General features: G+C 50.0%; 1 protein-coding gene across 3 annotated transcripts in view; it reads right to left on the bottom strand.

Moving 5' to 3' along the window:
• The window catches only part of LOC147014247 (reticulophagy regulator 2-like), a 63,571-nt gene extending 49,758 nt beyond the window's left edge, over positions 1-13,813 (bottom strand). For 2 of the 3 annotated variants that reach the window (XM_085852027.1, XM_085852028.1), the window contains exons 1-2: positions 13,446-13,813; positions 299-405 (exon numbers count right to left, since the gene is read on the bottom strand). In XM_085852027.1, coding sequence (XP_085708153.1) covers positions 299-405; positions 13,446-13,612 — 274 coding nt within the window. In that variant the 5' untranslated portion in view covers positions 13,613-13,813. Of the gene's footprint in view, positions 1-298; positions 406-3,930; positions 3,988-13,445 lie in introns of those variants that run through there. The other variant, XM_085852029.1, reaches the window with a different exon arrangement.
• Between the last annotated feature and the right edge of the window lie 3,687 nt (positions 13,814-17,500).

Genomic DNA, 17,500 nt, shown 5'->3' with positions numbered 1-17,500 from the left:
AGACAGAGACAGAGACAGAGACAGAGAGAGAGAGAGAGAGAGAGAGAGAGAGAGAGAGAGAGAGAGAGAGAGAGACAGAGAGAGAGTCAGAGAGAGAGAGAGAGAAAGAGAGACTATAAAGGGAGAGAGAGAGAGAGAGAGAGAGAGAGAGAGAGAGAGAGAGAGAGAGAGACAGAGAGAGTGAGACAGAGACAGAGACAGAGATAGAGATAGAGATAGAGAGAGAGAGACAGAGACAGAGAAAAGTTGACATTTACCAACATGACAGGAGTACTGGTAGGACATGCCAACAAATTACCTTCGGTGTGCAACATAGGAAAGACGGCCCATTGATGCACCAATAGGCCAGCGATGATTGCAACTGCAAGCAGCGTATAAGGACGTAAGGAGGTAACAGAAAACAACCTGCAAACAAAAAGAGTGCACTTTATCCATCGCACTTCAAGTCCGACTACACTGTAAACCTCCTCAGCAGGAAAAATATTAGTGTTGCCCTCAATCCTGAAATGTGACCATGAGAAGAATTTCACTAAATTAAACAAGCATCATCTGCACATTATGTAACATTTGCATGAATAGTTAAAAAAATTATTTTGAACAAGAATTTGCATCCTGAAAATGACATGACAACATCTTCAAAAAAAACAGAAAGTAAGATGAAAGAAATATTATGAAAAATATATTTCAAAGAAATGAGTAAAGGGATATGACACATTGTAAAATGTCATTAAAATTTTAAGATTAAAGCCAAGTGTGTGAGAGAAAGGCAAAAATGGGAGATCAGAGGAATGAAGACTTAATTTAGGACTGAATGAATAATGGAGTGAGCAAAAAAAGAATTAGGAATGAGTGACTGATTTACTCTTTTTTTTTTTTTTCTTTTTTATTGAGTACAATCTCCATTAAAAAAAGAATAAATACAGTCATGAGCCACTTAACGACGGGGATACATTCTGAGAAATGAGTCATCAAGCGATTTCGTCATTGTGCGATTATAGAGTGTACTTGCACAGGCCGAGATGGTATAGCCTACTACACACCTCGGCTATGTGGTATAGCCTATTGCTCCAAGCATGTTACTGTCCTGAATACTGTCCGCAATTGTAACACAATGGTAAGTATTTGTGAATTTAAAAACATATTGTGACGTCCACGGGACTTGAACAGTCCCGCCAACGTAGAATGAGCCGAAACGATGGAGGCGGTTCATTTTTTTACAACCCAAGGATGGTGGTTTTAATCGCTCTCCAGCAAACGGGACGAGGAAGGTGGCACGAGTCGCTTTCCACTGAGTTAATAATGTTTATTTCTCTAACCAGAACGATAATAAGACTCAGCAAGAGGAGGGATCCGGGGGCGATTCTACGGGAGGTGGTGTGGGTTCGGGCGTGGGGGAAACACAAACAATTCCAATGGATATACAAATCTCAAACCCTCTTAAGGCGCCAGGTGCGCACACGCACACACGCACACACACGCACACACGCACACACACACACAGTAGCTGGTGGTCAGGCTCGTCAGGGGCAGGAGACACGGCGGTGCCGAGGTTCTGTCAGCCCTTCCGCGCAGAACTGCGGTTTCCGGCCTGTGAGCTCCAACCAGCCACCGTGGGGCGGTTCCTGGTGGTGTCGACCTCTTGGTGTAGGCCCAAGACCGCTCACAGCCACCAGGGAGCCAGTTCTAGCGCCAATATGCGAGCAGGAGAGGGAGGCAGGTCTGCCCGCAGTTCGGTCCCGTACTCCGAGCCAGCAGAACCTGAGAGCCAACCGAGGTGAGGCACGAGGTACAGCAAGGCCACGAGACACGACGAATCGAGGAACGAACAAGCCGAGAGGGAGAGGGAGAGGGAGAGGGAGAGGGAGAGGGAGAGGGAGAGGGAGAGAGAGAGAGAGAGGGAGAGGGAGAGGGAGAGGGAGAGGGAGAGGGAGAGGGAGAGGGAGAGGGAGAGGGAGAGGGAGAGGGAGAGGGAGAGGAAGAGGGAGAGGGAGAGGGAGAGCGAGAGGGAGAGGGAGAGGGAGAGGGAGAGGGAGAGGGAGAGGGAGAGGGAGAGAGAGAGAGAGAGAGAGAGAGCTCTGTGGTGCCACCTCGACGAGAGCTTTTCCTTTTTCTCACTCCTCCTTTCTTCCTCTCCCAACCAGATCGCTTTTTTTTACTCGAGTCCTCGTCACTTCCAATGGAGTCCTTTTATTGGCCCTCTGCCTGTCGCCTTCCGTCAATCGTGATCAAGGGGCGGAGCCATCCGCAGCACCGTCCTGTTACGTCACGGCAAGCCTACAGGAAATACTAAAAGGGGATACGCATAAACACTTACCCTAACCCATCTCCCTATCTAATTATGTGACAATTATCATTTCCCCCTTAAAAAAAATGGACATTTACTGGACAATTTATCACCACTGAATTGCTACTTATTACATCGAGATCCTGGTACAACTCGAACAGCATGGCATACCTAATTAAACATCCTAATTACCCTTTGAATGCATATCCCCCCCCCAGACGTAACACTGCCCCCTCCTCTGGTACCATAGCTCCTGCAAGGTATATCACAGGCGCTACTGTACCAGCCTTAACACTTACTGACTCACACCTATTTAACCTAACGAAATAAAGTAGGAGGGGCAATGGGCAGTGAGCCACAGCTAACTTACCTATCCTGCTTAACGTACTACCCCTTATGGGCTTATCCTCACCTAAACAATCATTCATCTTTCTTAAGTTGTCGAAGACAACTTCTGTCACTTTGTACAGTTAAGAGTTTGTGTGTGTGTGTGTGTGTGTGTGTGTGTGTGTGTGTGTGTGTGTGTGTGTGTGTGTGTGTGTGTGTGTGTGTGTGTGTGTGTCTGTGTGTCTGTGTGTGTGTGTGTGTGTGTGTGTGTGTGTGTGTGTGTGTGTGTGTGTGTGCATCGATTTTCTCAGCGGTCCTTGTGTATATGTCCACGAAACATTTTGACATGAAAGATAATCACCCAAGGACTGAACCTATAAATTTGGGTGAACCTGGATCAAATGATGACGTCACGAAAAATTCACAAAGTTTCAAAAAATCCCAATCATTACATGGAACGAAATTTCAAAAAATCATTTCTCTGCCATTTCTTGTTCAATTGCTTAGATATTTAATGTGCTTCTGTAGGGTCATAATATCGTTCACCCTGCCATGTTTCAACTGGATCGGATCCAGATTGTGACGTCCCAAAATGTTTGAAATTTGCATTGAAAAGCCCATTTACATGACAAAAAAATTCTTAAAATTCGAAAGATATATTTTTCGCTCAAACATTTAGGGGATTTGTAAAACATACGATTGGCCATTAGCTGACGTAATTTGATCAACTTCCGGTTTGTATTCTGGATCCCATCAGCAAAAATGTGTCATAATTTGGCCATTTTTGAAAGCGTGTATCTCCATCAATTTTTGTGATATGTGGCTCAAACTAGGTGAGAATGTAGTTCAGATATTACTCTTTCATGAGATGTCCAGGCCTTCGTTGTGATTGTTCCAGTTCAACAGTTCGCCTGACACCGAAAATTCGTCTATCGCGCTCAGGCGCCAATGGCACTATTCTGCAAACGTGATGTATTATTTTGCAGTGCAGGCCAGTTTTATGAACAATGAAAGGCCCTCCACATCGTACCAATCAATTATGACATTACCATCACGCAGGTGTGTCAATTTTCCGTTTTCAGTAAGAATTTTGCTTGTTTTTATGCGGAGGAGGTGGAGGTGATGATGGAGTTTTTGACTTAAACCATTGACATCACATTGCACATTCGAATGTTGTTCATGATGGCAACTGACTGAACTGTAAATGCTGTTTCTTGTGCTGTATCCGTGTGACTGCAATGAAGTTATAATAAATTTTCAAACAAATTCGACAACTTCCTCACTCCATGAGTGATTCATTTTTTTTAAAATTTAATCACATGAGAGCACTGAGCGAAGTTGCACTCCATCCTCTGGATCATCGCTCCTGTCCAACACTCTTCCAGTGATCTGGGGAGGGGAAACAAAACGTTCCACAAAAACACAACACTTATACTTTACATTCCTACTCTAAGCCTGAACGACACTATTCCCAGGATATTTACACGCGACCGCGTCCCCCAGTGGATGCTAATAGACTCAGCGTTACCTGGGGAGCCAATTTTCAAATTTGCTTCACCCCAAAATTATGCGGACATCATGCCTTTGCTGCACATGTCAAGTTGTGCGGGATCAAGTAGGACTCACACATCTTCACAACACTCACACCATGGTCATCATCACATTTCTAGGTCATGGTCCCCATTTCAATGATTGCAGGCTGAATCCCGTCATGGCCGTGGGGTGGGTTACCACAAGATGATGGGGGCATCTCAGGTTCAACCATGCCCACAGGTAAGCTTTAGTCCAACCCGGACGTTTCTCCGCCCCGCTCCCTTTGATTCCCACCCCCCTGGTAGCCATCAGCTCTAACCCCGTACAACACACTGGAAGGGGTCTCATTGGCTGGCTCCTCTGGCCTTCCTGGGTCGCCAAGGTCCTACCCGCCTTGGTCGCCCAACCAGACCCTCTCACAGTTGCCTCCAGACACTGTCACCATCAGCCACCAGGGGTGAGTCTCCTTGAAGGGGGTCGCAATTCCCGCTCACCGTGAGCCTCAGCAATCCCTGTGGACAAGCACATCATCCCCGCCCACAAAACCCACATGACTCCCCCCACCCCATCGACCTTACATGTGACACCTGCATTTCTAACACTTCACCGACCATGACCTTCCCAGTTACCACACCATGTCTAATAAAATCAGTGTGTGCACCATACAGTTCACTTCTTAACTTGAAACAACTCACACAGCACTTCTCCTCGCCCGATCCACGCACCAGCCATTGGACAGCCACTCATGCCCGCTTTGTTACCAATTACCCACTGTCCCTATTGTCACTCTAAAACCCAGCAGAACTTACAAATCCATGCCAATTTTCCCGCAATTCACTATTTTCACCAAAGGAGGACACTTCGCCACAATCTCACCAGCTGAGCATGGCCCTATATGCTCAGCCTGATCTAGTCTCCCCGACCCCCGACAGTGATCTCCGGACTCGACCTATGTAAGGGCACCTCGGATAGACCTGGTGGTTCAGCAGGAGGATTCATCCTCTCAGAGTCTAAAAGTCTATTGGAGGGTCCTTCCATCGCCGGGTACCGGCAATATCGTTGCACGGTCCTCTTCACCCGCACCGGAAACAACTCCCCATAAAAGACCCCCGTAGGTATCGATGTAATGTCTCTTCTGGTTCCGGACCCCCTCGGCCAAAATCGAATTGCTCTATTGGCTGGGCTGGACACCGCCGCTGTGGCGCACCTACTGCCGAATTACCCCTTATCAAACTTGACAGTTTCTGGCAAATTTCCTGAAACATTTGGGTAATGCCAATTTCTCCCAGCCCCCCTCCATGATCCCGAATCTCCGTCTGTCGGATCGTCACCGATGGCCTTTCGGCAACCCGACCCGGCCGACTCCAGGAGGCCAGCCTGGCTGCGCACTTGGCCGCTCGGTAAACGGTGGGTGGATCCTGTAACTCCACCAGCGCTCGGACCTCAGGGTCTGGAAGAGCAGCTAAAAATTTCTCGAGTGCCAGTCTGTCCCACGCCTCCACTGTTAGGTCCCGATGCGCAATCCTAACTGATTGGTAAATATCCTGTGCCAGCTCCTGCACTGTCTCGCCCGACTTTAATCTGCGGTGCTGGAGCTGGGCCCGCACCAGATCACAGTTTGCTGCGAACCCAAACCGACGGCTCAACGCCTCACAAATGTGGGAGCTGGTCAACATCCCTCCGCGATCACGTTTAACACATCTGCGGCTGGTCCCCGCAACGTTGCCACCAAATTCCCTGTACGTTCCCGCTCATTCCACCCGTTTAGTCGGGAAATACACTCAAATTGCGTCAGAAAAGCTTCAAGGCTCCCTGACCCGTCAAAATTTACCAGGGGGATCACTTTCCCGGTGGCCCGCTTCCCAGTTTCTCCCTTGTCCGAATCCAGCCCAGGGATCAAACACCCTTGTGGCTGCGTATCCAATTTCGGAGCCCCCTGTGGCCAAAGATGTTTTGTGGTGAGGGTCTCATGGGTCAATTTTGCCTCCTGTTCCAAACGTTGAATGGACCGATTCACCTCTTTCCGCAGGATCTTCTGGGCCAGCACAACCTGCTCCAAGGCTCCGTCGCGAGTTTGGCGCTGCTCCTCAACCAACCCGGACACTCTACTTACAAAACACGGCTCTACCAGGCCTGTATCTCAGTCTCCCTCTTGGCTCATAATTTTATCTTGTTCGTCCAAACGAGCCTCCAATCCTTTTACCTCCTCCGCTAAATTCATCCCATGCTTCCTCAGCTCTCCCCACTCTTCTACTTGCAGCTGCATACGGGCATCCACACAGGCACAATTACGTTCCAGGCCTTCATCCACTTTATCAACCTGAATTTTGTTGCATCAATTTAATCTGCCTATATTTTCCGTTTATTTTCCCCCTCCAATGTAATTTCTACCTTTGTTTCCTCCAATCTATCCTCGAATTTACTTTGTATTTCCCCCAATTTAACATACACACATTCCTGCATCTCAGTTTTCATTTTCTCCATCTTTTCCCCTAATTCATCCCTCATTAAATCCATCCGTGCACCCAACTGTTCCCCCATTACCCCCAATTGATCTGTCATTGCTGCCCCCTGTGCCATCATTTTTGCCATTTCTGCTGCCATTTCTGCTGTCATTTCTGCCCTCTGTGTCATGAATTGATTTTCCATTTGTGCAGTCATGTCCCCTATTAAACTTTCCAACATTGTCTGGATCGACATCGCGCCAGTTTCTGGCGCCGCCGGCTCCGTTACGGGCGATGAAGCATGGTCCACGCTCGGAATGGGGGAGGTTCCAATCCTACCCCCGTCTCGCTGCCAGACACGTGGCCTTCCTCCTCAAACATCTGCACTTCCGCCATGGTGCAGAAGTCCCGTTTGCCGCCAATTAAATTTAATTTGAAAAATCCCGCCAAAATTTTCCCGCGCTCGCGCGATTTTCTAGAGTAATTTTGTATTTCAATTCGTGGCGAGATTTTAATCTTGGTATATTCTCCCGATACCAAATATAATTTAGAGGGATTCGAAAATCCGACACCCTGACACCAATGTGACGTCCACGGCACTTGAACAGTCGCGCCAACGCAGAATGAGCCGAAACGATGGAGGCGGTTTATTTTTTTTATAACCCAAGGATGGCGGTTTTAATCGCTCTCCAGCAAACGGGACGAGGAAGGTGGCACGAGTCAATAATGTTTATTTCTCTAACCAGAACGATAATAAGACTCGGCAAGAGGAGAGATCCAGGGGCGATTCGATGGGAGGTGTTGTGGGTTCGGGCGTGGGGGAAAACACAAACAATTCCAATGGATATACAAATCTCAAACCCTCTAAGGCGCCAGGTACACACACACACACACACACACACACACACACACACACACACACACACACACACACACACACACACACACACACACACACACACACACACACACACACACACACACACACACACACACACAACGTGGCTAGGGGTCAGGCTTGCCCGTGGTGTCGACGTAAAAGTCACTGGATTGGTGCCGGACGAGCTGGCGTTGCGCCCGTCAGGGGCAGGAGACACGGTGGTGCCGAGGTTCCGTCAGCCCTTCCGCGCAGAACCGCGGTTTCCGGCCTGTGAGCTCCAACCAGCCACCGTGGTGCGGTTCTTGATGGTGTCGACCTCCTGATGTAGGCCCAAGACCGCTCACAGCCGCCAGGGAGCCAGTTCTAGCGCCAAGATGCGAGCAGGAGAGGGAGGCAGATCCGTCTGCCGTTCGGTCCCGTACCGAGCCAGCAGAACCCGAGAGCCATCCGAGGTGAGGCATGAGGTACAGCAAGTCCACGAGACACGACGAATCAAGGAACGAACAAGTGCAACCAGAGAGAGAGCTCTGTGGTGCCACCTCGACGAGAGCTTTTCCTTTTTCTCACTCCTCTTTTCTTCCTCTCCCAACCAGATCGCTTTTTCTACTCGAGTCCTCGTCACTTCCAATGGAGCCCTTTTATTGGCCCTCTGCCTGTCGCCTTCCGCCAATCGTGATCAAGGGGCGGAGCCATCCGCAGCACCGTCCTGTTACATCACGGCAAGCCTACAGGAAATACTAAAAGGGGATACGCATAAACACTTACCCTAACCCATCTCCCTATCTAATTACGTGACAATTATCATTTCCCCCTTAAAGAAATGGACATTTACTGGACAATTTATCACCACTGGAATGCTAGTTATTACATCGAGATCCTGGTACAACTCGAACAGCATGGCATACCTAATTAAACATCCTAATTACCCTTTGAATGCATACCCCCCCCCCAGACGTAACAATATCTAAACATAGAAAAGGTACATTAAAAATATGGAATAAAAGATTTTTTTTAAATGGTACACCTGTATGGGGCACTAACCATGAATGGAGCTTGCAGGACTGGAATTTGCTCTTGGTGAGTCAGTGAGTGAGTGGTGAGTGAATGTGAATGCCTCGGACAGTACTGTACACTACTGTAGATTTTATAAACCCTGTACACTTAGGCTACACGACATTTATATTAAAAAAAAAAAACTTTCTTCAAAAATAAATTAACCTTAGCTTACTGTAACTTTTTTACTTTATAAGCTTTTTAACTTTTAAAACTTTTTGATGAACGCTTAGGGGCCATGATGAACAAAACAACACGAGATTAAATCAAGCACACAGAAAAATGATACAATCAAGAGATGCGGTGAACACGAGATGTATGAGGCTGTTGTGGAAGATAGCACATTGTTTTACAGTAAACTTTTTTTTATAAATAGAAAGAGTACACTCTAAAATAACGATAAAAAGTACAGTATAGTAAATACATAAACCAGGAACATAGTTGTCTATTATCATTATTAAGTATATACTGTACATAATTGTATGTGCTATACTGTACCTTTATACAATTGGCAGAGCTACGACGTCACTACGCGAGAGGAATTTTTCAGCTCCATTATAATCTTATGGGAACACCGTCGTATTGTTGCGGACCGGGTATCAGCTGCGAGCACGATCGCTAAGTGGGGCGGAAGGGTCGACTAACGAACACCAGGAATCTAGATCGTACCTTTCGGAAAACTCCGACAGGTACGGGTCCGTTACCGGACCGTGAATCGTCAATAATTACACCACGTGGTACAAGGTTATTCGCCAATCTTCAAAATACCTGGAGCTCCACGTGGCGAGTTACCGAGTATTCACACCCTTGACGCCCCTCGTACAAGTCGAGCCGTTAGCATGCCCGACCCGTGCGCAACCCGAGCGGAAGGTTGCCGAAGTTCCTTGGCCCAAATGTACATTTACCACGGCAACAGCCTTTATAATTCACCAACACGCCCCATGCTAAGCCAATGGAAGAAACACAGCAACGAACTGATACATTTAAGAAATGTATTTATTTATAATGGGGAAAAGGGGGGGGGGGCAGCACGCAAGAATCAGAGTTATCATGACTAATGAGATGCAAGTATGTACAAGGCACTCAACAGTTGCTACTTAAAGACGCGCGCGCGCGCGCGCACGCACGCACGCACGCACGCACGCACGCACGCACGCACGCACGCACGCACGCACGCACGCACGCACGCACGCACGCACACACACACACACACCTCAATGGTCTTTATTGAAGGTCTCCAGCTCGTGGACAGATGAGCTAGCAACCAGAGACTGTGCTTGGACCTGTCCACCTCGTGTGGTCTTCGACGATCCGGCTCGATGGGACTCGAACCCGCAACACGACGCCGCTCCAAGCACCGCACTCTCCAACCGGCCACGCACCAACCGACCAAGGCCAAGGATCAGAGGCGACGATGATCCAGCTCGGCGGGACTCAAACCCGCAACACAATAATGATGACCACCACGACCCCAAGACGACCGACCAACCAACCTGGCATTCCTTTACATCTTCTTCTTCCCCGAGGTCAGACAATCGCCTTCTGAGGCGGCCTCCACGTCGTGGGAAGACCGAACTCTGTGGCCTGATTGGACAAGGGGCACGCCCCTGCCTTCCTGGGCGGAGTCTCAATCTGACTTGATGGAAATCTCCGCCCATGTACGTGGTCGAACGCCCATAGGCAATGGCGTCGGTGTGAGGAAGCGAGGTGAAGGTGAGGGTGATGCAAACAAATCTCCGCAGCGTACACACATAGTTCCCGTTAGACACAGGTAGGGGGCCCTAACTATAAACACACACACTTACCGATATAACTGTCCTGTAGGGACCCTGGCTGTTGCGTGCGATGGGTTCCAGATTCGTAACAGTATATGCGGTCCGTCGTTGACCGAAACGTCGTTATGCGGCACGTCACTGTATTGTGTTGAGCATGGGGGGGGGGAGTTGAGGGTTCTGGTTCTGGTGGTATCGAAGGGGACTGTGTAGAAAAGTTGAAAATACTGTTACGGATCCGGGGTTCGAGTTCAACCATGAGGGGAAGCACTCCAGTTCCTCCCGAACACCCATTCCTGAGGCCGCTGGGCACAGATAACTTCGCACACACCGGCAGGTTGCCAAGCAACCATGAGCACCGATTGGTACCGCCAATTCTGGCAGGATTCACACTACTTCAGGTGTTACCATTTCTGGTGGTTTTGTCAGCATCAATGGGGGAGTCTCATGCCCTTGATACGGTAAGTTAACTCGAGTACGCATCAGGTGCAGCCAAGTGGAGCTGCCAAGTACGCACCAGCTAATAACAAATTAGTGGGGCAGAACTTCCCCGCTAACCTGTTTGCAGACTATGCTGGACCAATGGAGGAAAAGAGAGAACGAGCGGGGTACATATATATAATACAAGCGATTTATTATACAACAAATGAAATGCAAGTATTTACAAAAAAGGACAATAGAAGACAGTGCAGAGCTAACCAGATACAAGGAACTTCTACAATCTGGTCGACACGAACACGACAGGCGCCATCAGACACACACACACACCTGAGGAAATTATAGAGCAACGAAAGATACAGAAAGTATGTGTTGCCGATCTCTATAGTACCTGGCATGGTTGACGGGCCCACACTTCCCAGTCGCTTAGGAGGGGAGAGGGGAAGAAAACTGTGGGTGTCTTAGGTGCGTGAGTGAGGAGGGTGCAAATGGGGAGCAATGAAATGCATGTGGGGTGCAATAAAATGCAGGTGGGGTGCAGAGAAGGAAAAATGAGAGTGCATGAAGGTGCATATCTGTAGGGTTGCTCTTTTAGCTCTTGTGCGTCCAACAGCAGACAAGACAAAAGATAAGAGACAATGTGTGAGAGGAAAGTCTTTTTTTTTTGTTTACCTTGTCGAGGTTCGTGTGAGAGCTAACACACAACGCACAGCAAGGGGGTGGGGGGGGATGAGACAAGAGGGGCAGGAGTGGGAAGGACAAAACAGTGGGGAACAGAGACATTAGGAGATCTGTGGAAGCGAGAGGGATGGGGTGGGGAACGTGGGGAATACAAGATGGACATTACAGGGACTTTCAGGAAGGAAAGCAGGGAATTTGAAGGAGGTGGGCTTGGGTGGATAATCAGGGTAGAAAAAAAAAAAATCGAGGATTTGGATGGGGGATGATAAGAGGTGGTGGTGAACAGCTGTTTTGAAGGCCTGGAGGGAAGAATGGGATTGAATACAGTGAGGGAGTTTATTCCAAAGGCAGGAAAAAAAAAAAGAGGAATGAAAGAGTGAAGGTGAGCAGTGATTCATGATTTTGGTAGTTTTACCAGAAGGGTGTTGTTGTTGTTGGCGGACCTTGAGCACCCTACCGAAATACGGTGGGGACAAATCAAAGACAGAGGAAAGGGGGGGGCGAGACTGGAGAGAGGATAGAGGACAGAAAGACCACCGACCAGCCTGCGGTGAGAGAGTGAGAGGCCCAAAGACTCAGCCTCATTGTGAGATACAAATTATCCAAAATGCCTTGGTTTCCACTGCGTGAAGCCGAGAAAGGTGAGAGGCAGGAGCACCAGCCCTTGGGGAGAGCAGCACTCCAACAGGCTGCGGATGAAAGCTTTGTATATGCTCATGAGCTCAGGTGGGCTGAGGAAGGACTTTGTACGACAGAGGATTCCCAGTCGGCGACTGGCTTTGGAGGTCAGGTTGGAAATGTGGTTTTCCCAGAAAAGATCATGGCATATAGTGAGACCCAGAAGCTGGAATGAAAGGACTTCTTCCAGAGGATTGTTGAGAAAGTTGATGGGGGTGGTTTTCCAAACGGTTCTTTCGGAGAGACAGTGAGAGTGTGAGGCTGTCAACTGAACTAGTGTTAAACAGTAGGTGTTGGGAGGCGGGAGGTGGTTGGAGGCGGGACACTCGGCGAGGGGAGGGGCCGGAGGCGGGACTCTCGGCGAGGGGAGGGGCCGGAGGCGGGACTCTCGGCGAGGGGAGGGGCCGGAGGCGGGACTCTCGGCGAGGGGAGGGGCCGGAGGCGGGACTCTCGGCGAGGGGAGGGGCCGGAGGCGGGACTCTCGGCGAGGGAGGGGCCGGAGGCGGGACTCTCGGCGAGGGGAGGGGCCGGAGGCGGGACTCTCGGCGAGGGGAGGGGCCGGAGGCGGGACTCTCGGCGAGGGGAGGGGCCGGAGGCGGGACTCTCGGCGAGGGGAGGGGCCGGAGGCGGGACTCTCGGCGAGGGGAGGGGCCGGAGGCGGGACTCTCGGCGAGGGGAGGGGCCGGAGGTGGAATTGATGGTGGAGAACCCCTTTTTCTGGTCCCATTGAAAGGTTAACAACCAAAACGTCACCTTGTCCTTACTTCGCAAGGTGGTTAGTGTACCTTAAATCAACGTTCTGTCGATTACATGCATTGTTTTAGTTGTCTGCCAATGCAACACCCACCTTCACAATCAGCAAGGACACACCGACAGTGAGGCATGAGGCAGACATAGTCGGCAATTGGATGAAAACAGAAAGGAGTTCATTACAAACATGGGAGCCTGAAAGTAACGTGGAAGGGTCTTGGAGAGATTATGCGAAAGAATTCGTCAAGGAATATCGCCGTCGTTCAAGATGTAAAAAGTATGTCCCGTCAAATGTCTCAGTCATTGAATGGTCCATCGACATGTTGCGTGGGAAACGGGGAAGGGTGGCCCAAACTCCCATTGTTTTACCCAAACAAGAGGTTCAACACCTGTTCGTGTAATGCTACATTTCATCAGGACACCGCACAGCACAAGCCACCATTCTCAAAGCTCGACTTGTACAGAAAAAACAAATTAAATAATAATCAGATTTCCTGGAGTCACATTGCGTCGAATCCACTAACGATGAGCGACGATGTGCAGTGAGGTTTAAAGGAAGGCGGCGGGGGGTTCCTTGTACGATCCGTGCCTCGACATCGCCTCACCAAAAGGCGCCGTTGACGCCAAGCAGCATGAGGGCGCTGCGGCTCGGAGTCTCCCACACCAGCAGAGCTTGTACCCCACGGAGTCGAGCTTCGTGCGGGTGCAAGAGCCGCATCAATCGCGTCGCCGCGCCACATCGTTCCTCTGCGTCAGCACACACGCTCCCCATGGAGCCTTTCCTCGGAACACCTCGGTGTGGACGATGCTGCGCCCCGTTACTTGTTCCCGGTTTTTGTTTCGTTGATCAGCGCTTTATGTTCTCCAGATCGATCGCACTTTCCTTCCTCATGCGATCGACAGCATGAAGGGAGGTCAGGCCTTGAGTCACGTGACATTTGTTGTTGCTGTTTTTCCGGCGAACATGGAAAACGCGATTTCGTCACGACGTAACGTCTTCTTGTTTTTTTTTCTTTAATAATAATAAAGAATTAAAAATTTCACTTTACGTTATAATTGGATGTCTACTTGTGTCAACCAACCATTTCCTTCCCAACTGCGATTATGGAATTGTACTTGGGAGTAACGTAGCTAATGAGAATAAAGGAATAACGAGAAAAAGGAACCACAGCCCCGCTGAACGATGTACATACCACGTGGTCCAAGATATTAGGTATTCCAAAATAGGGCAAAGTTTCCCCGGGGTACGGCGACGGAGATAAGGAAATTAACATATTTTAACTACAAGGGTACTCGGTAGAGCACATACCTACGTCATGCAATGCCTGATCCACGAGAACATATCAGGCCCATTACATTTTTGAAACATCATGCTGTCCAGTACTCTATCATTTTGGCTCCGATCTCTCAAATGGTGAAGAATCACTTTAAAAATTAAATAATTATCGAATCCAGATCCGGATTCGGATCTTCACCAAAATCTAATCAATTCGTCCTTGTCAAACACCCAAGGTGTCCACAAAATTTCATCCGGATCCGTCCACAACTTTTCGATATATCGTGCACACAAATTATTATCATTTCTGTACACACCTCATCATGGTGTGGTGATTGGGTCATTCTCTGAAAAGTGACCAATTTCTTGTAACTACATTATAATAGACTAGTACGGGCCCAGAGGTGCGGGCACGTAGGTGCGTAAACGACGACTGGATTGGGGCATTTTTTCACCCCCCCCCACCTCTCTCGCCCCCTCCTCTCTCCCCTCTCTCGTGCTAGTACCCTCTCTTGTGGGTGAGGTGTGCCAGTATGTGCAGCTTCGTTCCTTCGCTCTCGTAAACGAAGACTGGATTGGGGTATTGTTTCAATTATATCAGACCAACCATATCATAAATGGCCATAACTTGGTAAACACCTGGGAAACTTACTCCGGTCCCCAGCGTCAATTGAGATGTCATATCAAACGAAGAAGAAGAAGAATTGTGACGCCCCTCTCTCTCTCTCTCTCGCTCCCCTCGAGTCTCGCTCCTCCTCTCTCCCCCACTCCTCTCTCGCCCCCACTTTCACCCCCCCCTCTCTCCCCTCTCTTAAATTGTGACACATCCTCTCTCTCACTCCCCTCTCTTCCCCCTCTCTCGCCCTCCTCTCTTCCCCCTCCTCTCTCGCTCCTCTCTCTCGCCCCTCTCTCTCGCCCCTCTCTCTCGCCCCTCTCTCTCGCCCCCACTCTCAAACCTTAATATTGTTACGGCTGTGGAAATTCGCAATACACCATAAAGGGTCCTCACATCAGTTATGACGCAAAGTTTATTTGCAGATAGGTCCCCACCGTTGTATAAAGGGGATTCTTCATGTTCACCGGGCTGCGACCCTTTGAGATAGCCGTTTTTCTTTATCTATCGTTATTTTGAGCCACCATTGCAACAAACCTCCACACAAACAACCGCCACCTCCAACCAAGCCACAACGCCAACCACGCTCACACCACCCCCACAACAATCAGCACCATCTTCGCCACTACACCCGCTTACGAATGCCATCCTTCACGGAACATGGTAGGACGGTTTCCGCGTCGGAAACCGTCCGAGAAGGATTGGCAGAACAAAAGCACTTGTGAAGCCTGTGGGGTTTTTTTCCCACCATTTTTCCCCACGCTTGGTGTGAAGAAAAGGGGGAGGGCAGCTCGCCGCCGATTGGTGGATGAACAGCGTGAGGCGGTCGGCGTGAGGGAACAACCCTTTTCGGGAACCTTCTCGGGGAGGAGAGAAGGGCGGAACCCCGTGCTATATAAGGCGGACCGCACACGGGGCTCACTCTCTCTGTTGTGGTCGTGTTAGATTCTACTCGCTCTCTTGGTGGACGTCATCCCCACGCTTCATCTTCGAGCTCTCTCTCTTGGTGGTCGAGGTCGGGCTCTCTCGTCTTGGCGTTGGGCGACCTGTCGGTGAAGGCGCGGGCCGGTGGCGAGTCCGGGCGACGCCTCGGAGACGCAGACGGGAAGTGCAGCCCTGCCGGCTGTGTGGTGCGAATCTGCGCGTCTGGCGAGGGACGCCGGAGAGAACTCACCGACCACATCATCACAAAGCGCCGAGAGCAGGCACGGCTCCGCTAGCTGCCGTGGGAACAAGGCGTCGCAACCTGCCCACCGTCACACCTCGAGGGGGGGGGGGCAGGTTACCAGCACGGACTCGCGGGCCTTTTCGGTCATCCACGGCCCACGACCATAAAAGTTTACGAACCCCGTCTACCTCCCTGCCTATGGGGAGGGTTTTCCTGTTGTTTTTGTATGCTTGCTGTGGCGCCTTGTCCTGTTATTTAACAACTGTGTAAGTGACTGGAGATAATAATCGTAGTCTGTGGTATTGCTTGGCCTTCTATTTGTCGCTTGTATATTGCATGACTGTATACGTGTTGCTGGAATAAATATCCTTGTGTGCAATGTATCCCGTTCGTCGCGTCCTCCTTTCACCCCATTGAAATGCCATCTTGCATCGTGGAATGAGTAGTGGGTTTTAAACACCCGATAAATAATCTGAACCGTCAAGGTTGGCGATAACACCGCTCACTTATCCCTGTAGCACGGAACGAACCGCTTAAGCAGCTCGTGTCCTAAGCCGACCTGCGGCGTGATGCAACCCCTCGGTAGGTTACCCGCGCGGGTATTTAGGTATATCGACATTCGGCGATTCACCCTATTTCGCGCGGGTAGAATGCGGACTGGGTTGTGGTGAGGTTAAACCCCCACCATTGACTGGCTCCTGGCGGTAGTTCCAGGAGGGTCACGACTGAATTGTCTGTCCGGTGGGCGACGCGGCTGCCATTAGAGGTACGCGGCCGATCGCACGCCAGGCGGGCCAGAATTCGTAACAGTGTTGTCAGGAGTGGGATTCAAATCCATCCCGCCTCTAACTAAATTCACGGAACCGGATCAGGGGTGAGTGAAGCGACCCTCCGTGTTCTCCAAATTCGAGCGATTTAAAAATTATTTCCACGGGATAAGATGGCATTTCAAGGCGAACGGGAGCCGGGGGTATGAGAAATGAGGGAAGAAATGGTAGAATCCATGGCTCAGGATGAAATCCCCGAGCAGGACATGTCCGTGCAGGATGAATTTCCCCAACCGAACGCAGAACTCGAAATGGGCGCGGCAGCGGCAGAGGCCGCGGTGTATGCCACCCCCCCCTCCCCACCCCATCAAATTCCTTCCCCAGCCCCCAGCGGAACCACGCCTGATGGGGGCGAAGCGGCTGCCACAGACCCACCTGACATGGGTCAGCTCGTGATGATTTTGCTGGCAAAAATGGACGGCATGAATGCGAATATGAAAACAAATGCGGAAAAAATAGATGGAAACACCAACGGAATGAAAGAAGAAATGAAAGCAATGTGGGGTGAGATGCAGCAAATAGGCCGAGGCCTGCGGGCGGGCATCATGGCATTGGTGTGCAGCGAAACGCAGACCGCGGGCGAAAAAATGGCGACGCCACGTGCTGGGGCGAACGAGCTGAGAGGGAGTGCAATGGCTGTCAGGCCCGCAATGGAGGCGGGTGAGGACAAACTAATACGGGGGACGTGTAGGACGAGACACGTGGAGGTAACAACGACGGAAACATTAACGGTGACACAGAGGGAAAAATTAAAAGGGGTGACTGAGACATGTGTA

The sequence above is a fragment of the Eptatretus burgeri genome, chromosome 13, assembly GCF_056783735.1.
Source record: "Eptatretus burgeri isolate ZD-2024b chromosome 13, Ebu_testis_v1, whole genome shotgun sequence".
Taxonomy (NCBI): Eukaryota; Metazoa; Chordata; class Myxini; order Myxiniformes; family Myxinidae; genus Eptatretus; species Eptatretus burgeri.
This window is presented reverse-complemented; position numbering and strand designations above follow the sequence as displayed.